Source organism: Poeciliopsis prolifica, unplaced genomic scaffold, assembly GCF_027474105.1.
Source record: "Poeciliopsis prolifica strain line A6 unplaced genomic scaffold, Auburn_PproV2 SCAFFOLD011, whole genome shotgun sequence".
Classification (NCBI taxonomy): domain Eukaryota; kingdom Metazoa; phylum Chordata; class Actinopteri; order Cyprinodontiformes; family Poeciliidae; genus Poeciliopsis; species Poeciliopsis prolifica.
In genome coordinates, this window is record NW_026562386.1 from 927,472 (window position 1) to 952,668 (window position 25,197).

At 40.7% G+C, this 25,197-nt stretch overlaps 2 protein-coding genes across 2 annotated transcripts; both read left to right on the forward strand.

Annotated features, from left to right (window-relative positions):
• The first annotated feature begins 1,515 nt into the window (after positions 1-1,515).
• ipo7 (importin 7) lies at positions 1,516-14,411 on the forward strand. Its single transcript, XM_055036899.1, has 25 exons — positions 1,516-1,720; positions 4,106-4,187; positions 5,368-5,521; positions 5,655-5,813; positions 5,907-6,063; positions 6,172-6,261; positions 6,860-6,954; positions 7,038-7,122; positions 7,217-7,351; positions 7,655-7,754; positions 7,845-7,921; positions 8,025-8,141; positions 9,002-9,091; positions 9,175-9,340; positions 9,420-9,580; positions 9,723-9,851; positions 10,995-11,061; positions 11,158-11,283; positions 11,397-11,494; positions 11,937-12,032; positions 12,137-12,357; positions 12,509-12,717; positions 12,820-13,026; positions 13,113-13,229; positions 14,208-14,411. Exons 1-25 carry the CDS (start codon positions 1,637-1,639, stop codon positions 14,303-14,305), a joined length of 3,120 nt encoding a protein of 1,039 aa, XP_054892874.1. The 5' UTR covers positions 1,516-1,636; the 3' UTR covers positions 14,306-14,411.
• Positions 14,412-16,445: 2,034 nt separating this feature from the next.
• On the forward strand, positions 16,446-24,768 carry swap70a (switching B cell complex subunit SWAP70a). The gene is made up of 12 exons (XM_055036987.1): positions 16,446-16,614; positions 17,927-18,067; positions 18,576-18,749; positions 19,506-19,730; positions 19,812-19,958; positions 20,065-20,173; positions 20,270-20,451; positions 21,037-21,144; positions 22,290-22,456; positions 23,081-23,279; positions 23,991-24,087; positions 24,223-24,768. The coding sequence occupies exons 1-12, from the start codon at positions 16,519-16,521 to the stop codon at positions 24,339-24,341; spliced, it is 1,764 nt and encodes a 587-aa protein (XP_054892962.1). The 5' UTR covers positions 16,446-16,518; the 3' UTR covers positions 24,342-24,768.
• Positions 24,769-25,197: the final 429 nt, after the last annotated feature.

Genomic DNA, 25,197 nt, shown 5'->3' on the forward strand with positions numbered 1-25,197 from the left:
CTCCACGCGTCGATCTGCAAACCCCCAACTATCCACAGTAGCGCCCCCTGCAGGAACATAGATGAACTTAGGATGAACTTACAGCATGCATAAGTTAATCATATTTAAACGTCCTCCGAAAATCAAAAACTTTCAAAAATCGAAGGATAAAAGTTAATCACGGGGATTTAATTTGAATATTTGTGGTTGTATAGGAAGGAAAGATCCAAAATTTATTTTCATTCTGTCCCACTTTTAGTCTATTTTACATGTTTGACAAGATATTTAAAAGTAAAAATAACTTGTACATGAATGCAAATACATGGATTCAGGTAATATATAAATATTTAAATGTAAATTGCAATATAAATATTTTTAATGTCAGTAAGAGATTTTACTAAGTATTAAAAGCAGAAGCACCAACAATTTAATTTTGCCTTACTGTATTGGTTATTATGTGTCGATTATTTACCACTGTGTGAATGCATGCTCCCACTTAACCTAACTTGCTGCTGTGACATCTAAATTCCTTCACTGACAATAAAGTGTATTTATATTCTATTTTTTATATATATATTCTTACATTTTGGTGATATTGTACTACAGCAACTACCTTTATTTTAAGGTTTTTTTTACAAATCCTACCATACCACAGATTCCAAAAAAATCTAGCAAGTATGCACGTGATATATTAGAATTATTGCAAATTATGTTATTATTTCATTTGACATCTGAAAAATACTCCAGAAGTTTCCCCACACAATTTTTTCATACAAACCAAAGATAAATCCAATAAAACTTTTTAGTGATGACAAAGAAGTCATTCAACCTAAAATACCTTAAAGTTGTTGTTTGAAGGAAGCAGAGACACATCAGGAAAATACTTCATTGCTGATATTAGATTTTTGGAGCCACTGTTACAAAAGAATGTCTGATATTGTTTGAAGAATCAACTATGACAACTCATTTTGATGGAGGGTTGTGACCTTTCTTTTCTCAGAATTGCTTGGAAAATGGGCCTTTCTTAAATACAGTTCCAATTTATTTGTGGGAGAATAATCCACAAAGAGAGAAATAAGACAACCCAAAAACCCCCCCCAAGACAAACAAACAAACAAAAAAACAACAACAACACACCTCTGAAGGGATAAAAAGTATGGAAATAAATGAGAGAAACATAAAAACATTCAATATAAGTAAAACACCCACATCAGCGTCGTGTTACAGTTAATTTAATGAATTGTCCTAATACAAAAAGATGAATAAAAATAAAATGATCTCTATGTATTTCAATGGAAACTAGTCCACTTGTCATGTTTTTATGAAATGACACTTATTTTCATGGGCTGTTTAGAAATGGATAAATATTGCAGACTTTAAAATGTCTCAGATAACATTTAATTGTAAGCAAAAAAGAAAAAAAAAGATAAGAAAACAGAATCAATAGCCTCCATTGTCTAAACTACAACTCCCACAATGACGCAGCTGCAGCCGGATGTTCGTGTAGCACAAATTTGGCGCTGATCTATCCGGGTACCTCATTCACTGCTTCCTTTCGCGCCGGGTAACCGGAGAGCCGTGCGTCCATGTGCGCAGTGACTGGGAACTGACAGACCTCTGAAATATTAAAATCCGAGCCGCAAACAGAGTTTTCGCGATGGATCCCAAGTCTTTGGTCGAGGCCCTTCGGGGGACGATGGACCCAAACCTGCGGGAGGCCGCGGAGCGACAGCTGAACGAGGTAAAAAGTTGAGGTTAGCTGTCCGCGGTGAAGTCAAGATTGTGGCGCGGTTCTGAACTCGGGCCTCGGCGGTCCACAAACATAAAGATGCAGCCATCACGCACACCGGGCTCTGCTGGCCCTAGCTTGATATATCAAGCGCGAAATCTTTGTCGCATCGCGTGCTGTGTATTACCACGGGTTTATGTGTTGTCAGCTTATCGCTACAAGCCCTAACTGGGAAGGGTTTTTTTAATGGCGATGTCAGTAACCGCTATTAGCTTCATCTGAAGCCAGCTGTGTTGCTAATGCTAAACAAGCTAACCTGGTGAGGTGTACGGGGCATTTCTTTAGCCACGTCCTGTTTTTGACGCAGCAAAAACCGTGTCATAGCCCACATAAGCTCAAATCCGTACCTCTGGGTTATCTGGTAACGAGTACAGCTGTATGAATTCTTGGACAATTCCTAATCTTGGGTATCAGGAGGAGGAAGAGGAGCTGTGCGGCTAACATCAGCTAGCTCCGCTACATAGCTGCCTCTTCTGCTCACGTGTCACTGTGATGTGCTCGGATCTGTACACAATGTTGCTTTAGATCATGGAAACGACACAGTTCGCAATCAGTCTGATTATTTACCTTCTTTAATCACGTCAGTGGCGAACAGATAGCTGCTTGATACGTCAAGCAAACACGCGGAAGCTCAGATTTAAAGTCCACCAACTTAGTTCGTTGCCTGCCTTTAGGCTCTGTTTAAATGCCCTGCTTTAGACACAGTGTTGTTTGTCTCGTTATGCTGTTCAAAAAGGATACAGCGACGACGCACCATAACCTTGAGTAGAAGTTGAGTCTTTATCTGCCTAAATGACTTGCAGAAGGCAGATAATACCAACGCCCATCACAGACTGTAGTGGTTATTGGATTTTCATTATTATTAATCATGATGAGTACCAGGTTCTCAGCCAGTATTTACTTAATTAGGTGAGACATTCTGGAAAACACATTGGCTTTTTTTTGGTCTTCATATAGTTTGATCATCTTTAAGTTTTTAATTATGATAAGAGCAATGGGAAGAAAGCTAACTTGAAAGATGGTGACAAAAGGAATAGTCCACTGATCCCTGAAAATGTATAGAAATCGGTTGTCATAAAATATTCCTCAGATTTAATAGCTCCAGTGACAAATTAGTCTTTTTAATATTATTTAATGGCAAAGGGGAAAATGATTAGAAACACCAGTGGATTTAAAACTTACAATGTAAAAAATAGTTGTATTTATGTCATGAGTGTGAGTGATTCTTTTATTTCTCTGACTCATTAAAATCCCAATGACTATGGGTTTAACAGTTTGCATATTTGTTTCCTCTGTGGTTTGCAAAAACATCTTGACAATTTTGAAAGATCTCACTTTAAAAAATAGAATCTGTTTTAGAGTTTACAAAATCATGCTTGAATCAAAACCGTAGCTCTAATTTCCCCTATTGGCTTGTTTTGCTTTAGTTTCGCAGGTGTGCCTCAATACGGTTTTGTAATTTCTATCGAAACAATAACGGAGATGATGACAAATGTTCGTGTTTTGCTCTACTTACTCAAACATCTCAAGTATATTTTTGGCTGTGCTCAGGGCAAGCTTCTTTTTTTTTTCTCTACACCCACATGCATTGATAGTTCACTTGAATGGCAGAGAGAATAGTGTTGTCTTCCAGCTCAGCCTATTGGGATTATGTTTAAATAAAATGTCTGCAGACATCAGAATAAATGTATGGATTGTGATGTCAATTCCTACACTTACATTTTTTTTTTTAAATAAAATACTACCAATGGTAATTTTTTTTTTTTTTTTGGTGCATCTAACTATTGGCTCCCAGAAATCAAATCAAATGAATCCTAAAAAAAATAACAAACTGCAGATGTATTTTAAGGGGAAAATTTGGGATTTAGTCGATTAGAGTCCAAAGTCAGATAGACAAAGAGTCGCCGCAGAGAGACTGAAAGAATTTACTGACGCTTGTTGGGTTGTATTTGTTGCAAAGAGTTTGGCATACCACTGTACTTGTGCTCATGTACTTATTTCGTCCCATTCATCCACCGGTGCTCTTTAACAGCTTTTTGCTCTTACACAGAAATGTACTTGGTGAAATAACTTTATCTATTTTGTGCTAAAGGATGTGTAATGTTTTGGAAAATTTAGTTTTTGTTTTTAGTTGCTCAGTAACAGTTTAAGCAAGTATAACCATTCAAACGCCTTTGTTTCACATATTCCACTTGCCTTTTTTGGCACTCTGACCCAAGCTGCTTTGGAAAAATTCAAAGTGCTAAGTCAGAAATGCTGGGCCATATGACTGAAGTCTGTATTATTTTTAAGATCGCATGTCTGACCATAATCGTCTGTTTTTGAAAATGCTTGCAGGCTCACACCCAGGTTAACTTCATGTCCACTCTGCTGCGTGTCACCATGTCTGATCAGCTGGATTTGCCGGTCAGGCAAGCAGGTGAGGCTTCATCTTGCCGACTGTTTTAGAGTAAACAAAATCCTGTGCTGCAAGTGTTGTAAATACCATTCAGTAACTATGTACCGCATACCATAATTAAGTTTCATTCACATATTTCTGAAATGATTAAGGGTTAAATTGCCACTGTAAAATCCTGACTTGTTTGCCTAGCAACTGTGCTTACAGCAAGTTTTTATAATTTGATCAGCCTTATCTGACTGATATAAAATGACTAATCACTGTTGATTATGTCAGATAAGGCTGAAAAGCCTTATCTGACATAATCAACAGTGATTAGTCATTTTGTTTTCAAATTGAGTTACCTCTTTGCTGAAATGTTGATTTCTGACTATCAATGTTTTTATGCGAGCATAAACCTGTGTACAAGTTTAATTGGGATCTGTTAGCATTGATACATGAGTCATGCCTGCTTTTAGAGGTTAAAGGCCTTCCTGAAGTTGTGTACACACACACTGTTGCCAAATAGGACTTGTTTTGAATCAGTCACATGTTACTAAATGGGGAGAAGAATACATGTTTAAAAGTTGTCAGGTCAAACTGGTTCATTTTTCAAATTCTTACACATTCGTAGTTCTACTTTTCAGCTAAAACTCTTAATACAGCAACATACGGATGTAGTAAATTACAAACAGATTAGATTTGTCAGGGAGTTTCCACCTTCATGAGGGTTATTATTATTATTATTATTATTATTATATTAAAACAGTGAAAGCTGACTCACATTAGATTCCTGGTTATTCCCAAGTCTGTACCTTGCTTTCATATGAAAATATCACAACATTGGTGACTACTTGAACGAGTGTTTTGTGCTGTACTGGTTGGAGATGAATAGAGGGGGGATGTAGAAGGGGTTTTATGCTTTGTCAGCCTTGATGGGCTGGATTATGATCACCAGCGGTGGAGACATTTGTGTCAGCACTCTGACGTCTGCTTTCTCATCTCTGCTTTGTCAAATGCCTCTCCCCGTGTGTCATGCAGCTGCACACTGTAGAGGCGACCCGAGCTCACGTTGGTGTTACATTCAGAAGCACTCAGCTAGGGAAGAGTTCATTTCTACAGCTTAGTCACAAAGTGAAGTAGGATCTGGTGGTTATTGTCCAGATTTATTCAATTTGGAAGTGATAAGAAGGCCTGAGCGTTGTGCTACTTTTTATTCTAGGTGTGATTTACCTTAAGAACAAAATCATCCAGCACTGGAGTGATGGAGAAGTTGCTGGCTCAGAGCCGCCCGTTAATAACATCCCAGAGGAAGACAGGCAGTTCATCCGAGACAACATAGTAGAGGCAATCATCCAATCCCCCGAGCGCATCAGGTAACCACAAACCCTGCAGGCTCAGTTAAGCTAGAGGAGCTCAGATTTTTTATTTTTTATTTTTGTCATACATCCATCTTCCCCTTCCTGTTCGCGCCTCATATTTTGTCGCCTTCTAAATTGGCTCCACCAGAGTCCAGCTGACAACATGTATTCACCACATCATCAAGCACGACTACCCTGGGAAGTGGACGAGCATCGTGGACAAGATCGGCTTCTACCTGCAGTCGGACAACAGTTTAGCCTGGCTGGGCATCCTGCTTTGCCTCTACCAACTCGTCAAAAACTACGAGTGAGTCCTGGCTCTTCATCCTGGGTGTCTTCTGTTCTCTCTCTCTCACCATGTTTTACGGCAGAATTAACACTGCGCTCATGTTTGACTCAGATATAAGAAACCAGAAGAGAGGCAGCCTCTTGTGGCAGCCATGCACATCTTCATGCCCATGCTTAAGGACCGTTTCATCCAGCTGCTCCAGGACCACTCAAACGAATCTGTCCTCATTCAGAAACAGATCTTCAAAATCCTCTACGCTCTCTTTCAGGTACACTTTGGATCTGAGTTTAACCACCACATATGGCGTTGACTTGAGGTCAGCTTTTGCTCTTGTGTTTGGGACGTTTATGTTAAAATCAGTGTTGTTTCCTCCTAGTATAATCTCCCACTGGAGCTCATCAACAGACAGATCCTGACAGAGTGGATGGAGATCCTGAAGACAGTTGTGGACAGAGACGTTCCCCCAGTAAGATCAGAACACCTTTAATATAATGTTAAAAATATCAAGTCTACTATTTAATTTTTTTTATTTATTTTTTATTTTATTTTACATGGGATGTCTGCATCCTTAAAAAGTCTTAAATTTGCTTACCTAAAATTAAGTCTTAAATTTATTAAAAATATACGTTGGCTTTAAAATTGTTACTCACAGGTCTTAAATTTTTTCATGGCAGAACTATTTAATTTTGTACATGTAGGTTTTTCTTATCATGGGACTTTTCTGTCAGGCAAACGCAAACATTGCGTTTTGTGACTCACAGCGGCTGTAGCTAGCACAAATGCGCTTGCTACCTTTTTGCGCCTATCATGGATAAAGTGTAATTTTTGGCTGGGTGACATTCTTCTTCACTTCTTTCTCCAACCTGCACAATGCTGCTTTCATTGTGGGCTAAACAATTCTGTCACTGCTACTATATAAAATGATCTTTTCTACATTTCTGTCATGATAAAAGTCTTAAATTCCACTGCTAAGGGCCTTAAAAGGTATTGACCTTTGGTGAAACCTGCAGGAGCCCCGTTTTTAAATCCTTCTTGAACACACTCTCCTGATGTGATCTATGCAGGAGACGATGCAGATCGACGAAGATGAGCGACCAGAGCTGCCTTGGTGGAAATGCAAGAAATGGGCCCTTCACATCTTGGCTCGACTGTTTGAGAGGTAAGAAAAAAAATCCCCACAACCGTTTGATTTCAAAGGAAATGTGAAGGAAAGCAGAATTATTCCCCAAACCTCGTCTGCAGGTACGGAAGTCCCGGTAACACAACCAAAGAGTACGCAGAGTTTGCTGAACTGTTCCTGAAGGAGTACGCAGTGGCTGCCCAGCAGGTAGAATGTCAAACTGCCAACAGCTAAATTTAACTTTACTGTGTAAAAGCCTGGTGAAGTGAAGTTTGGGTGTTTTTTTTTGTGTGTGTTACAGGTGTTGCTGAAAGTCTTATACCAGTACAAGGAAAAGCAATATGTTGCTCCCAGAGTTCTCCAACAGACGCTTAACTACATCAATCAAGGAATAGCACATGCTTTGACGTGGAAAAACCTCAAACCACACATCCAGGTACCAGTGTGACTTATTTTAGGCATCCCATAAATAAGGTCTTTGCAGTGATCTAGTCTTTGTCACTGCAAATACTAGATCTATTGCAGTTACCTAATTTTTTCTTAATAATCATGGCAGTGTCTCCACCACACTCTTAAGTTTTAGAGAGTGTTGTTGATGTTGATGCATGTAGTGTTCTGTTCGATGCATGCAAATTTTGTCGTGACACTTTTGCTTTACTAAAGTTATTATTATTATTTTTTTGCTAGGAATTCTGGCTTGTGTCGGGCTAAACCTCTGGCTGTTGCTCTTGTTTTTCAGGGCATCATACAGGATGTGGTTTTCCCTCTTATGTGTTACACAGATTCCGACGAGGAGCTTTGGCAGGAGGATCCGTACGAGTACATCCGCATGAAATTCGGTGAGGAACTCCCTCCTCGTCCGTCATCCAAAAGCAGTTGAGCACAAATGCAATGACTAACAGCTTATCTATCATGTCATCTTCTGTTAGACGTGTTCGAGGACTTCATCTCTCCAACCACGGCCGCCCAGACGCTCCTCTTCACTGCCTGCAACAAGAGGAAAGAAGTGCGTTGAATCTAAATTTTGAGACGCGCAGATTCTATTTCTGTTTACTTTATAGTTGATATTCTGAGCTGAAGAAAGGATTCCGGTTGCTGCTCTTTTTCAGGTACTGCAAAAGACAATGGGCTTCTGCTACCAGATTCTCACCGATCCCAGTTCGGACCCCAGGAAAAAGGACGGGGCCCTGCATATGATAGGCTCTCTGGCTGAAATCCTACTGAAAGTAAGCTGTGCACAAAAGCTTTCAAAGTTGATGTCTTCTATCTATGCCATTTAATGTACTTTTTTAAATTATTTTGTTATGCTAAATGATCCCCTTGTTGTAATCATTTGAAATGACAAACTTTATATTTTAGTTTGAAACATTAACATGAGTAAAATTATGATCCAAATTACAGTTTGAACACACAGCTTGTACCTTGAAGATTTGAATTTGGTAGAGATGCACCAATGTGCAAATTTGAGCTGAGATCTGATACTAATATTGCTGTTTTGGCTGATTATTAACATAACATGGAGATTCTTGCCATTGAGAAAACAAACCAGCTCATCTCTGCCTCAGTAAAACTCCCCTCATTCTTGTTCTGCATCACTCCATCATGAATAGCTGGTGGAAATGTGTCACTTTCTCCAGATGGCAGTGAAAAAGAAATTAGTCTGAGCGTTCCTCCTCCAGAGCGTAGAAAAAAAAAAAAAAGACCCTTCCATAACACTGTCTTGTTATGTTGTGGGAGACGGCTTTGTTGGGGATTTGCTTTGCACGGCCGTACCACTTTGTGTGCGAGGCACAGAAGGAAGGAAAATGACACAGGAGAAAGGAAGCACAGCTAACAGCCTCTTGTCAAGAAAATACTTTCACAACAAAGCCAGGGCGGAGAGAGGCGCAGAGTGGGCCGGGTCGGGCGGTCGCTAATGACGTCCTAGACCTTTCCAGTTGCAGCAATCACCTTTTAGTATTTACAAAACCAGTATTCTGATGCTTTCATGTTTAGCTGTTTCACATTAGCTTTTTATTTATTTTTTTTAAATCAAATTTTAAAGCAAAGATTTTATTGTCCTTTATTTTGTATAATTCTTGCACAGAAAAAGATCTACAAAGACCAGATGGAGTTCATGCTGCAGAATCACGTCTTCCCCCTGTTCCGCAGTGAACTGGGCTACATGAGAGCCAGAGTGAGTGCGGAGCACCGGATCACACATTTCCTTTCAGTAAACCCTCATCAGACCACATTATCCTGATATCCGTTTCTTAAAAGGCTTGCTGGGTGCTGCATTACTTCTGCGAGGTGAAGTTCAAAAGCGATCAGAACCTGCAGACGGCCCTGGAGTTGACCCGAAACTGCCTCATCAATGACAATGAGATGCCGGTGAAAGTGGAGGCCGCCATCGCTCTGCAGGTTCTCATCAGCAACCAGGAGAAAGGTGAGGCATGACAGACCTGGTTTAATTTAAATAATGATAAAAAAAAAAGAACACATTGATGCATATTTTGTTTTGTCAGCCAAAGAATACATCGCTCCCTACATTCGGCCGGTGATGCAGGCTCTCCTGCACATCGTCAGGGAAACGGAGAACGATGACCTCACCAACGTCATACAAAAGATGATCTGCGAATACAGCGAGGAGGTCACTCCAATAGCTGTGGAGATGACGCAGCACTTGGTAAGAGCTGATAATTTAAAAAAATTTTTAAATCAGTAGCACTTTATTGAAGTCTTGGTTCAGACAAAATGTAAACAATGCAAAGGGAAACCGATCTGCTGCGTGTCTCCCTGTGATATAAATGTGCTTGCTCTTTTCACAGGCAATGACGTTCAACCAGGTGATTCAGACGGGGCCCGATGAGGAGGGAGGCGACGATAAAGCGGTGACGGCCATGGGCATCCTCAACACCATCGACACGTTGCTCAGTGTGGTGGAGGACCACAAAGAGGTGAGCAGCATCAGCGCAAGCCCACACACAAAACCAACCGGGCGCGCGCATTAGCGTCCTGACCGCTCCGCTTCACGTCACTTCATGATGGGAAACGGGCTCCGGTCTGCTGCAGGGTTCCTGCCAACACAGTTGCGCCACCCACCAACTCCTGGGAACAGGCTCTGCTCTCTCCATGTTCAGAATGACTCACAGGCTGAGGCAGACGCTAGAAATAGTGCCGGGGCACTTTGCCACCACGTCTGCTGATGCACTGCTGCTGCTTGAAGTCAAAGCACTCCAAACAGATTGTCCGTCCTGCTTTGATTGCATAATGGCTCCATACCTGAGAATAGAAAGCCAACCCCCTTTTTTTTTTGTTTTTTTGTGCATATTTTTCCCCACATTAGATGAAGTAAATTGGTGCGATTTATGCATGTGAAGACGACGTTGCTGCTTCTAGTTCTACTAATACTTGTCACAACAACGGGTTTTTACTGGATGAGAAATTGTCCCAGAAATTATTGCAAAAAACAATATTCATTTTGAGACAATTTTCAACTAATATTTTGATAATAGCTTATTAAAGAAGGTTTAACCTCACTGATAAATTTAATAAAACAACCAAATGAAGCAATAAATAAAAAAAACCCACTCTCAAACGAAACTAAATAAAATCAATTATGAAGTCTCTGTAAAAGAAAATGAATTTAAAAAAAAATTCCCTTCCAAAAATTATTAATCTGAATAGAAATCAAATTCCTGTTATGACAGGCTTAATGGCATCTCTGTGTTGAGGGACAGTCTCCCCCAAAATATTGTTTTTCTTCACAATCCCATCCAAGACGTGGGTTGTAGCTGTTGCAGCTTTTTCTTCCACCGTTTGTTCTTCCACTCAACTTTCCATTAGTATTGGTGTATGTTGCAGTTTATGCAGCAAGCTCTTTTAGCTCTGATCAGTTTTAAAAATAATTAAACCAAATTCAAATGTCAGTCAAAATTGTCTGACATGACTTTCATAGAAATGCTGCTTAGAATAAAATTATAAATCCATCTTTCAATTTAAGACTAATTGACGTAGAGGTACATGACATTTATCCATTTGACTTGTTTTTCTGGATAAAATTCTTAACTTGCTTATTTCCTTTACCTGTGTTGCTGCAGATCACCCAGCAGCTGGAGGGCATCTGTCTGCAGGTGATCGGCACGGTGCTGCAGCAGCACGTTCTCGGTAAGCACAAGCGGCTCACGATGCACCTGCATGTTGTACTATGGAAACCTAATAGAAACCAAATGATCCTTAAACTCCTGGGTCTGTCGTTCTCAGAGTTTTACGAGGAGATCTTGTCCCTGGCTCACAGCCTGACCTGCCAGCAGGTGTCGCCACAGATGTGGCAGCTTCTTCCACTTGTGTACGAAGTTTTCCAGCAAGACGGGTTTGATTACTTTACAGGTACAGACACCGAGGAAAGCTTGTCGTCTCATCGTAGAAGTGAAATATGTTCAACGTCGAATTAAGACTTCTAAATGCTGTAAACAAATTTGCATCATTTTTTTTTTTACCAGATATGATGCCTCTACTTCACAACTACGTCACAGTGGATACAGACACACTCCTGTCAGACACCAAATACCTGGAGATTATCTACAGCATGTGCAAGAAGGTAAATGTTGGAAATATTACATGCAAAATATTGCTTTTAATATCATTAGTTGTACCAGAAATGTTCATCTTTACCAGGTCTAACAAATTCATGAGTCTTCTGAAATGTTGATGCACGAAATGCTGGTTTTGGTGAATAGGATTTATCTTTTTACACAATAAAATATATTAGTTTGAAGAGATTTCAGAGACAGAAAATACAAAGAAAATGCTGTATAAACGTAGAAGAGATACAGATTTCTCTAAGAATTTGGAACAAAAGAGGTGGAAAAATTTAACGTTCACCCAAAAATGATCATCAACCTGATTGAATTTCATGGCATTCAACACTGCCAAAGGCATGCAAAAATGTAGTTGAAACCATACAATGAAATAAAAGGTTATTTTTTAAGTTACCTTGATGACCGACCATAGAGATGAATCCCTCGTTGTGATTGGTGCAGGTCCTGACTGGTGATCCAGGTGAAGACCCAGAGTGCCACGCTGCCAAAATGTTGGAAGTGATCATTCTGCAGTGCAAAGGTCGCGGCATTGATCAGGTCAGGCCTTTACGTTTCACTTAGATGAGCTACTAAGATGTCGGTATTATTGTTAAAAGTCTCGCCGTAGATTTTGTTCAAACATGACTTCCTCCTTGCTGCAGGTCGTTCCCCTGTTTGTCGGCACGGCGTTGGAGCGCCTGACGCGGGAGGTGAAGACCAGCGAGCTGCGGACCATGTGCCTGCAGGTGGCCATCGCTGCTCTCTACTACAGCCCGCCCCTCCTCCTCAACACTCTGGAGAATCTCCGGTTCCCCAACAGCACTGAACCAATCACCAACCACTTCATTACCCAGTGGCTTAAAGATATCGACTGCTTCCTCGGGTATGAGCTTAACGTTGCCTTTTCCTGCTACTCCTTCAAGTCTGCTTGAAATGAAAGCAAAGAGCCTGGAATTTTAAATGTTTACTGATGATGTCTTTTTTTTTAAATGACATTTTCTGATGATATAACTTTGACTCTTCCTGTTTGCCAGCCTCCATGACAGGAAGATGTGCGTCCTGGGCCTCTGCGCTCTCATTGACCTCGAACACAGGCCTCCGGCCATCAACCAGGTGGGCGGGCAGCTTCTTCCCGCAGCCATCCTTTTGTTCAGCGGCCTGAAGAGGGCGTACGCCTGTCGAGCGGAACACGAGAATGAAGACGACGACGAAGACGAAGACGGGGAAGAAGAGGATGAAAACGGTGTGTGTTTTCTCCGTCACGCCAGCCTTATTCTGAGTTTTGCTTCTGGGTAAATCGAGTGCATCCTAAATGGATTTTGCTTCTTTTTTAAACTTTGTGTAGCGGAACTGGGAAGCGACGAGGACGACATCGACGAGGAGGGCCAGGAGTATCTGGAGATGCTGGCAAAGCACGCCGGAGAGGACGGAGACGACGAGGACTGGGAGGACGACGACGCCGAGGAGACGGCACTCGAGGGCTACGCTACAGCTGTGGATGATGAGGATAATCTAGTGGATGAATATCAGATCTTTAAAGCCATATTACAGAGTAAGAGGCCCGCCTGTCATCAGTCAGTGTTGGTAGCAGTCAGCAGCTGTGGGGCTCACCCGTCTGTGACCCGTCTCTTGACGCAGATATCCAGAGCCGCGACCCCGCATGGTACCAGGCGCTAACGCAAACCCTCGACGACGAGCAGCGCAAACAGCTTCTGGAAATCGGCACGCTCGCAGACCAGAGGCGGGCGGCACACGGTGAGCGCCACCTAAGACGAAATGAAAACCTTCTTCAATTCTGGAAATAAAATAATTTATGCATGGCTTCTTTCTTTCGCTTTGCTTTCTTTCTTTATTTATTGCATTTACATCAACCCTAGCTATGTCCAGTGGGGTTGAAGGCATGATGGGAAAACAAAGTTAAAAAGGTTAAGTGATGCTATTGAGTCACAAAAAAGTGATTTGAATTGTCATAACTCAAATCTAATGCATTCCAATGCACTCTCCAAAGGTATTTAATTTAGTTTAAATGCTGTGTATAAATAAGGCCTTGAGTGCAAACACTTAATTGGTTGTTTATAGAAAGAAAAAAATCAGAAATTTTGAATGATTTTTAAAAAAATGTTTTCTGTGGTTTTACCTTGAGATTTAATTTTTTCTCAAAGTGGTCAGAAATGGTGGTACACTCACTCCAAAAAGGGGCAATTTGACCAATTTTTGGATTTTAGACTATATTAACTTTTTTCCTATGCAAGAAAAAAAATAAAGGCATAACAGATAATAAACCAATCTATTTTACATTTTCCTGCAGCAGACTAGAGCTGAATAAATGTAGAGATGCAACAATACACACCTGAATCATGCCTGCTTTTTTCTCTCTTTTTGTCAACAATTGACATTTTAAAATTGATTGAAACCTTTAAGTTTTATTATAAACATGTCAAATTGCATATCTGTATAAATTATAAAAGGAAATTTTAGTCTGTGTTCTTGTTGAAACATAAAACTCTAAGTCTTAAGCTTTTCATGGTGTTTTTCAAAAGCAAGTACAAAACATTCAGAGGTGGTGAAAGGGGGCAAAAACTGAATGACTTAAGAAGGAAATACTTCTGATCCTGCAGAAGAAATCACTTTATTTTTTTCACATGGAAAAATGAGTTTTTAAACAAAGAAGAAAGAAAAACCTGGAACATTTCTTTTGTTTTCAAATCCCTGTTGCTTTCCATCTTCTTCCAGAGTCCAAAATGATCGAGAAACACGGCGGCTACAAGTTCACAGCGCCGGTGGTGCCATCTACTTTCAACTTCGGGGGCACGGCTCCGGGAATGAATTGAGTCATCTATTCTACTCTTTTTTTATTACTCTGTGACTGATTGTAGTGAAGTGAAAAAAAAAAAAAAAGCTTGTGTTGTTCCCTTAAATAGTGGTTCCAGAACTGGTTCTTCTGAGTCATTCTTCAATCTGTCAAATGGGAAATAGCACCAGAAGATGTGGGGGGAAAAGCAACTAAAATGCAACCGATGGCTCAGGAAACCAAACCAAGAACTTGAGCACGATGCAAGAGGAGAAGCTCTGAACAACGCTGTCCCCTGGAGCCCCTGAGACAGCAACTCCTTCGTATTTTCTTCCCACTGAAACAAATAAAGAGGGCGGGGGTGGGTGGATTATCTGCTAGAATTGATAATGGGACTAATTATCGCTGTGGCCAAGGGGCCACGTTCAGACTATACCTCTGGTAGTGGTGAAATCTGCGAATCTTTCTGCATAAACAAACAAACACTCACGTTTATGTACATACAGGCCAAGGTTATTGATTTTTCAAGTAGCCTTGAAAAACGACCAGAGGCTTTTGTAAGGTATCAACAGCTGTATTCATATGTAGCATATTGGATAATTCATGTGATGCCTGATCTCTGTAAATTAATGACTAGCACTTTCATATTGTTCAGGTCTTCTAGCCTTCTGTATCAGACTGCAAATTTTTTTTTTTTTTTTTTTAATTCAAGACTATTTAAGAATGGGGAAATACAGGCTGTAACTTTGTTCCTTTGCAGTTGTTAACAGCTGATTAACAAATGCATCTGGTCGGAGAGAATCAGTTGCACACAATTTCAGGACGAGAGGATGCTTTTGGTGTTCAGTATGGCTAATAGGACAAGTGTTTGTCAGCACTGGATGTGCCGTTGGATACATCGTTGAAGCATGTACAATTCAACTTATCGTGAAGGTCTCAAGCTTTTGGTTGGTGTATGGATGAACCGTCTATATATACAACATATTAAAAAAAAAAAAAAAGCTAAGGGAATCATGTTTGTTCATTTTGTCATGTTTTACCAACATACGGTCCTGTGTGTCGTTCACATGCTGCAGGTGGCCGGATTTTATTTTCTGACCAGATCATCAAACTGTTTCTGTGGAGGCAGCAGGTGGATCAGTGGTAGAGCAAACGCACCACATACAGACACTGCAGCCCGACCCAGGTTCAGTTTCTTTTCACGCTGCCCCTTTCTCTGTCAAGCTACTGATGAATAAAGGCCACTAGTGCCCCCCAAAAAAACCTTAACATGTTTTTATTAGTAGGTAAAAATATTGATTGGGTTTTGTGTATTTTTTATGGTTAAAATTGTTTAGAATGTAGCTCAGGAAAAGCTATATATGTGTATATTTCATTTGATGTGCTTGAAACTGACCCAGTCTTCATCAATTCAAAACATACACATTTTTAATTATGATCACTAGTTTAAGGGGTAAATAGCTGCTATTTGACTGTGTGTTCAAGCTCCTAATCAGGCAGGATTGTAAAAACAGGGTTTTGTGACTGAACACCTTCAACAAACACAATGGGAATCTGATCCCATCCAAAACGAGGATTTATTTAAACATCTGCAGCTGGAGAAGCTAAAAACTTCTGATTTTCAGTTTAGTGGTCCGAAACTCTATTTTTTCTATTTTGCGAAATGAGTCAAATAGTATTTTGAAAAATTCTGAAAACAAATCATGAACACATTTACTACTTAAACACGGGAGAGGTCGCATAGTGGTTTGGAGCTGATGCGGTTCTCTGGTGTTTTTGGAGGACTGGTTTGCATTCAAGATTTTTAAAAGTCTCATTAACTTATTTGAATGACACAAACAGGCTCTTAATGCAATCTGGTGAAGCAGTTCAGAAACAGCAGCATATTAATCAGTGGGAGATCAATATGCCCTTCCTGTTCTCACTGAACAGGAAGGGCAGAATTTCTTTAAAGAAAACAAAAAAAAAGCAGTTCTTTTTATTTTTTTCAAACTGTAGCTAAATTTGGAGCACATTTTTAAGTGGACTGGCTGTATTCCTTCCCACCGTGTCACCGATATTTGGATCAGGAGAAAAACAAACCCGACCGACTGAACGTCACGTGGAGCGCGCATCACTTCTCCTTCTGCGCCAGCCCTTCCCCTCTGCGTTTGCCCTGAGAGAGAGAGAGAGAGCGCAGGCTTTCCACCAGAAACGGGCTCAGAGACCCAAACGCTGAACCCGCCGCCGGTTCCGGTGCCGCCAGAAGACAAGATGTGGCTTCGAGAGGAGCTTCTGAAAGCCATCTGGCATGCGTTCACGGCCCTGGACGTGGACCACCGTGGGAAAGTCTCCAAGTCTCAGTTAAAGGTGCGTTTTGATTTCTGTTCACTTCTGTCTGACCACAAGAACACTTGGGTTAGCACTTTTTGCATCTTGCATGATTCTGCTTCTGTAAATCATACAGGATGCATGATTCAACTTTTTTCTCTGCAGAAACAGTTGAAAAATATTTTCTGCAAATATTTACTGTTTATATCAGATTTCCCTGTGCAGATATGTCACCATTAATTTAGTTTTGATTTATTATAGTTTAACATTTCTTTATTGTAATAATAAACAAAATCTCTTTGGCTGATTTGTTTTTTCTCATGATAATAATTTAGAGGAATGTTTTGTGTGTTAATCTGCTGTTAGCAGATCTTGAACATGAATTGTTTTTATGCCTCGTTGGAGTTTCTATTTTGAGAGATAAAATAGTATTTAATCTTCTCTTCTGTAAATGGTTTTGCAACTAAATCAGAGTGTTGCATGTCGCGGCTAAAACAAAACTGGATACAAACAACAAGATTTGCCTCCTGAGAGCTTCAGAAACAAAAAGCTCTTTCCAGAAACTGCCTTCAGTCCTTTGTGGTACAGATTTGGTAAGGCGTCTGAAACCTTTCTACTAGATTTTGAGCCAGAGTCACCAGAGGTAAATGCAGACGAATCTGCCCACCAAACCACTAAAGCAAACCATTGCTCTAATGGTTAGGGATTTGGTAACCTTGGAAATCATTGGATTTTAGGGTCAAGCAGTCAGTTTGAGAAAATTAAGAGTTTTGTGATGTGGTCAAAGACAACATGCCGAGGCCAGTGGCTGGACAGTCATTCATCCAGCGGCCCGTCGTGTTTTTGAGTTAAAAAAATGTTTAAAGTAGATAGAAAATCTGAAAATATCACTTGAAAATTAAGTGTCATTGAAAGACTGGAAGATTAAGACCTGGCCACCAACTACAAAGCCTTAAAAAAATGCAAAGTAAAGCTTGGTGGCCCTCCAGGCTTATGATGCACTGGGGGAAAAACACTGATGGTGCATTGCTCTGCTCTGTTGCCTTTTTAATATTTTAAGGTGTTAAGCAAACGTCACTGACTTCGCTCAGTATATTTTTGTAACACTTTGCCAGATAAAATATCAGTGCTGCAAAGAACTGAAATGAAACCGATGACCTTTTGCAACAGTGCAGCTGAGCGCACTGAACCATCATGTAGAAGCTGGAGGATCGCTCGGCTAGTGGTGCGTGTCGCTGTGGCAGAGTGCAGTATCATTACTGTTCCCTGTTACTTTACTGGACTCCGAGTTTCGAATGAATAAATGCTCTCACATTCACAGCTGTGCTCTGGTTTACTTGTTGTTGTGTAGGTGCTCTCCTACAACCTGTGCACAGTGATGAAGATCCCCCATGACCCTTTGACCTTTGAAGAGCATTTTAAAGAAGACGATAAGGGACCTCTGTCTAATGAGGGCTACATGCCTTACCTCAACAGGTACATTCTCGATAAGGTGAGGACCAAGAGTGGTTAAAAAAAATAAAAAATCTCTTTTCCAATCATTGATTCAGTGGAATATAGTTTTACATTATTGAAAGATTTGTAATACTTCTCCGCTGAAACGTCGAAAAAAACCCAAATGAATCTCATGATCACACACCTCCTTTGCGCCACGTTAAAATTACTCATCATCTAAATGTGGTTGCAAATTCTGAGTAAGATGTTTTCTCTAATTTTTACGCAAGAGCGGTGCCATGAATATTAAAATTAGCTGTGGCTCTCATAAGTTTCAGTTGACTCAGTCCAGCTAGTAAACAGCTCAGGCTCCCTTTGTTGTGCTGCAAGACGTTTTTCTTCCCTTTTCTCTGCCAAACTCTGACTTGAATAAAAATGAGCCCTGTAACAACATCGCCTCAGATCCTGCAGACCAACAGTGGAATCCTTTTGCTCTGCACTTGTAAACAAGCCGGTCGCTGGCGTTTCTCTGTGACTCCTCTCTGACTCTGTGTTTTCGTCCACAGGTGCAGGAGGATTTCGATGTGCTGGAGTTCTACAGGATGTGCTGGACTTTGTGTTACAAAAAGAATATTCACCCTCATCGGCTAATCATCTCAGATAATGATGCGTTCAAAGTCTGGTGCATTTTTAACTTCCTGTCGGAAGACAAATACCCGCTAGTGGTTGTGTTTGAGGAGGTGAGGAAGAGGCGTAAAGAGGAATTTTGTGATTCCAGCTGGAATTCTGTAAATCTGCAAAGGAAGGAAAACACAGATCCAAATATCTGGATCAGACCATGCCTTTCTGTTTCTGTTTCTCTTTCCCTGATCATTTTCAGAAGCATTTTTTCAATCATTTTTAACTTCTCAATTCTGACTTATGGATCATTCAGGTTTATAAAGTGGATTAATCACGACAGATGGGACGATTTTATGTCTCAGACAAGTTAGAAAATATTTACCTTTGATTTTGATCACAAGCAGAAACTGGGCAATTTGTCTCCATTCTGTCTGTTGGATATAAGAAAAATACCAAAGATAACCTGGAAAACAGAATTTTAGCTCAAATAAATAGGACCTGAGCTGAAAAGTCGGTGCATGACTTTTGTGAAAAGCTGCACACAAACCGCTGACATGGTTGGTTTTGATTCATTTCATCCTCGGTTGATGCGTGGTTCTGACCACGATGCAACAAATCATGATAATCCCGCCACTGTGCTGATATTCCAGGTTTATGTTTATAGATTATAATCTATTACTAATATGACTTTTTATCAGCGAGAAGGTAATCTAGTTCTACTGTTTTTCCACAGGCATTTCTCGGCAATAAACAGCATTCCTCTATGTCACCAAAAAGACTAGAAAGAAAATGTTGCAATTTCAGAGCTGTTCAAAAATAACCATGTGCTTTCGTTGCTTTAAAGCTTCAACTAACTAATTTGTCCACCTGTGAAGGTGGAGTATTTTCTGCGAAAGCTGACGGAGGCCATGGGAATGGGGTGGTGTGAGGAAAAGTTCACAGACTACAGGATGCGGCACAGCGCCAAGACCTGCCTGACTGTGTGGGAGCTGATCGAGCTGGTGGGAGTCATCTACTTCAGCAACGACGTGGACCGGCAGATCCTGTCCATGAGCATCAACGAGGTCTTCTCGGAGCTCATTCTGGACATTCTCAAGCAGGTTGGACCGATCGGACGCCGGCGGCGGCGGGGGGTCGGTGAGAAGACCTGCCTCGGTTCAACTCGGTGTTGTGTTTTGAAGGGCTACATGACGAAAAAAGGCCACAAGAGGAAGAACTGGATGGAGCGCTGGTTCATCCTTCGACCCACTTCGCTGACCTACTACGTCTGCGAAGACCTCGCGGAGAAGAAGGGAGACATCGTTCTTGACCAGAGCTGCTGTGTGGAGGTAAAGGGAAGTTTTTTTATTTTCAGATTTAACTGCGAAGAAAGAGTTTTGCACATATACTTGATTTCACATTCATGTGATTTTTTTTTTTCTTTGTCCTCTCCAGCCTCTGCAAGACAGAGACGGGAAGAAGTGCCTTTTTATCATTAAGTGCCTGGATAAAAGCTTTGAGATCAGCGCTTCGGACAAAAAGAAGAAGCAGGAATGGATTCAAGGTACCGACTGGACGGCTTCTCCAATCATCCTGTCATTTTTTAATTTTTTTTAAAAACGCCTGTCCCTGAGCTCCCTCTCCACACGTTTTCCGGCAGCCATTCAGACGTGCGTCCAGCTGCTGAGGCTCGGCCTGCTGTCTCCGCACCGCGAGGCGCGGCTGAGGCGTCGGGAGCTGCGGCAGAAGCAGCAGCTGGAGGAGCAGGACCTGACGGAGAGGATGAAGAACCTCCAGGCGGCTAATGAGGCCAAACAGAGACAACTGGAAGACATGAGGCTGGTCTGTGGTTAACAACCTCCAAATATTTTCACAGAGAAATCCCAATGGTCCATTCAGTCTGTCTGTGGACGAATATGAAAAAAATCTTAAAAACTAGGAATGAGGAAAACAAAACGCATTAATTCAGTTGAACTTACTGTAGCTGTTGATCACAGCTGCAGTTTTTTGTGTTTTTTTTTACCCCACATATTGTGGTTTATCTCACAAAACAGCCACAGTAAAAAGGGAAGTAAAACTTTTTTATGCAAACTGCCTAGTATATAATTTAGACACCTGTCTGTTTGAAGCATGGTGTCCACGCTCAATGCTTTTAAAGCTGACGCAGATTATTCCTCATCTTTCACTTCTCTTTTTCTTTGACCACTTGGCTCTTTTTTAAATGTCAAACCATGTTTCATATTTGCAAGAGCTAAAAGTAGTTTGGCGCCGAGTTATATTGGAGCCCAGAATGCCGATGTTAAAAGGGGCCACTTGAAAACATCCTCTTTAATCAAACCTCAGAAACTACATAAACGCTTTCTGTGCTGGCTGTGGCCTCAGCTCAAGCAGAGCAGTGACGGCTCCTTCCTCTGTCGTGCTTCACAGAAAATGGAGGAGGCCAAAGCCAAAGCCGAGCTGGAGGAACTGCGGAGGAAGAGAAACCAGTCAGACCTGCAGGATCGGTACAGATTGGACCTGGAGAGAGAAAAAATGGTAAAGGGTTTTTACCTCACTGCTTTATAAGTGTGGCATCACATCACTGGTGTAAACGCTTAAGGAAACTTAATAAAAAATGTAATTATGATGATCACGACAAAGGACGTGATTGAGTTATTATTTCCATGTTGGTGTGCCGACAAACGAGAAGTCGACAAATAAGTAAAAAAATGAAGAAAAAAAAAAAATCTGCATAAACAAGAGGAACTCACCCAACAGCTGCTTAAATGACTTAAATAAATCCTGACGAGTGTTTAAATAGGAGCTCTCTGGTGAGCTTTATTTGCCACTGTGAGAAAAATGAGAAAAACTCAAATTCTTGCAATATTAAGGCAGATGTTGTTATTTCTGCTCCAGTTCTGACCTGCATTGATACTTTGATGCACACAGACATGCAATACTACGCCCCAGTACCCTGGTACTGTACCAGCATAGAACCTAGTACTTTGAACCCTATTCAAAGTTCTGTAAACTTTTGACTAGTGCTAAAGAAAGGAGGTAAAATGTTTCACTTTCATGTTGAGTAATGTCTTTATTTCACAGGTCAATGTGCTGTTGATGAAATTGAGCACAGATGGCCAAGTAGTGGTTAATCACAGTTATGTTCTGACAAGGAATGCAATTGATTATTCACCAATGGGCCGGATAATGTTTCAAAAAATGTCACGAGTGAAATAATCAAATAAGTAATGTTTTGTTTTTTTTCATAGCATTGTGTCTATCACAACCTGAATTGTCTCCTAATCTCAAAGCTTTGGGAGTAAAACCAATACTCCACATGAGATTAAACTTTAATGAGGAAACATGGCTTCATAGCTAACCGTGTGGGAAAGTTTGGGAAAATCCTGGGAATTTTGTTTCCTGGTTGAGGAGAAATTTGGCTTCTTTTCTTATTCTCTGTCTTGATATGAATGATTTTTCCTACATAGGGAAAACGGAAAAGCAAGTTCCTACACATGCATTCATCATCTTCCACATTGGTTTATGTTTTTCTTCTGGAATTTATGTGTGTCGCATCATTTCAGGAGCTGCGCCAATTTTTTTTCGCTCCCAAGTTCATGAAGTCATATTTGGGAAACGGCGCACAAACTCTCGTCCTAACATTTCAGCGGACTCACTACAATCGTGTTCATCTATTTCAGGTGCGGCAGAAGATGGAGGAGCAGATGGCTCAGAAGTCCAGCGAGCTGGATCAGTACCTGCAGCGGGTCCGAGAGCTCGAAGACATGTACCACCGGCTGCAGGAAGCCCTGGAGGACGAGAGGCAGGCCAAGCAGGATGAGGAGGCCATGAGGAAGCTGCAGGCCAGGTCTCAGAAACAAACCTAGGAAGACCAAGTCAGAGCGTCGCAGCTGCTGAGTTCAAGCCGTTAATAGTTCGCTTTTTAAGTCTACAAGAGAGCTAATGATTACCTCTTTGTTGTGGTCATAGTGATTTGCAGTGTTTGTGCAGTTCTGTGTTGAGTTAAGCAAACTGTAGCTGTGATACGGTCATAAACAATACAGGAAAAAACATTAAAAAAAAAAAAATGCAGCACAAGTATCCAACTGTAATAACTTTATAACTTCAAAGACTTGGGGGGCTTCGTAAAAGTTTAACTGTTGCCATTAATAACATGGCATGTAAATCAAATAATTTTCTAGTTGGTCTGTATTCATTTTATGGTCTGTATTCATTTCAATACACAACAACATGTCAACACCCTCCTTCTGATCAAGCATGTGGCGACAGTGCAAAGGAAAAACTCACTTTTAACAATTAGAAACTCTGAATCTCCGCCTCGTTGGTCACCTATAACTCTTTTTCTTAGAAATCTGCCCTGTTCACACAACAACGTTGTGATGCTTCCCTGTTCTTCTAAAATTCACAAGATATAAACAATATATCTTATTTAAAGATGTACTAAGAGTGCTTGCTGTCTGGTTTTTAACAGGTTATTGGAGGAAGAGGCGGCAAAGAGGACGGAGCTGGAGCAGATCTACCTGAAGCAGCAGAGGACGCTGACTCAGACGGAGGCGGAGAAGGAGGAGCTGATGGCCGAGCAGCTGGCCAAGGACAGAGAGCTGCAGGCGGCATCTCAGCAGCTGGACAGACTGGAGAAGGAACGGCAGGGGGCGCTGGAGCAGTATCAGGTTCATAACCATTCATAGATCAGACAGAGCCGGGGTGAAGCAAATATTTATGTTTTTAAATATTTTCCCTTTGATTGTAGAAGAAGGTAATTTAAATAATTACATCCCCTAATAAATAACATTCAAAACAATAAATGAAAATGTAAAAAAAAGAAAAGAAAAAAGTATGCAACATGAATTGAATCTGTTCAGCTTGCTGAAATTAACACGTTAGTGTGTGGCGTTTGCTGACATCTAGTGGCAATGTTGTAAACTACAACAATTACTTTTGCACCAAATGCATTTTGACTCAGGCTTACTCACTCTCCCACACACACATATTTCTGGGACATCCATTGGACATGATTATTGACATGAAAGATAAAATGTCGTAGCTAAATTAGGTTGATAAAGCCCATCGCTGATGGATTCAGAGTTTATGTCAGTTTTATATTTTCAGTCAAGCATCCTGACATCGGGATTTTCTCCAGTCAAACTAAACACGTCTGCTATGTTTTCTGAAAATGTTTGTCATAAGGGCAAAGATAAAATTTGTCCATTCATGGCCACTGTAGAAAGCTTTCAAAAGAAATGTTAGTTTGTTTTAAGGGAACAAATGACAACTTAGCAGAAGCTAAATGTAAATGATAATTTCTGACAGCATGTCATACTAAATCCTTACCAATATATATTTTTAAATGATCCATCTCTGCCTTTTCTCCTCTTATAAAGGAGGTATCACGAAAACTGGAGCGAGCGGCAAACAAGACAAAGACTTGGAAAGATAAGGTGGCCAAACATGAAGGGCTGGTTCGTCTCATCCAGCCAGGTAGGATAAATTCATTCATCCTGTCGCTGTAAGGGTCTACAGAACGACCTGGCATTCTGTAGGTCAGAGGTCAGGAAACAGGGTTTCTAAGTGGTTCTGAGCACAGCTCACATCTGGTTTTGCTTTTTGGTTTAGGTCATAAAGGAGCTCAGAGAATCACTAACTGGGGCCCGGCTTCGTTCACTGACATTGAGCTGGAGCTGAGGAAGAAGACCTGGCAGGAGAAGAAGAACCAGGGAGCTCCGGCTGAGTGACGGATGGTCCGAATAAATCAGCGGCGTCTTGACACATCATCAGTATTTTTTGTTAGTAGCGAAACACCACATTACTTTGTCTGGGCTGCATGAATAAACTGGATTTTGTTTCAAGAAACTCAAATCTTACACCACAGAGAGGAAAAAGCTCAAGTTGTTTCTCAAGTTTCTAGAGACGATTCAAAACGGCCGACTTCACTACTTTTAATGCAAGAAATTAAGATCCCCACTGATTTCTATTTAACTCAAAAGTATTTAATTCCATCCGTTTTAGTGTTTGAGTCTTCGATCTAAACTGGTTTTAAAATAAGTGACATTAACTGATATTTGAAAGAGTCTAAAAGTCAACAAATGATCTGTTAGTTCCTTAATCTGGTATGATTGAAATATATATTTTGCAATAAACACCATTCAGTTTTGTATGCCAGTGGGAGTGGATTTGTGTCTGATTTCTGCTTTAAATAATCATTTTGTGAATCCCTCCAGGGGACATGGGACATTTTTTTTTCTTTTGCGCTCCCTCGCTATAATCTACTGATCGGTTATGCGGCATGATGAAATGCGGTGGCCGCCGTACTTTCTGCCTTAAGACAAGGTGATGTGAGCTTTTTTCCCTGTATTCTAATATCTCCTCGTGAAATAGCTGACATTTTAAGTCTTTTCCTTTAGGATAGAAAGGCACCAAAAACCTGTGATATAAACAGAAACATTCCATAAGTAGGAAATAAATAAAAATATATTGAAGTTATTTGGACTATTTCTGAGTTGTCTCAAATGTAACCACATTTATTTCAGTTTTGTATTAAAGCCTTTGTAACTTCTGCTTCATCCACTAGGTGGCAGTACAATAACAGGG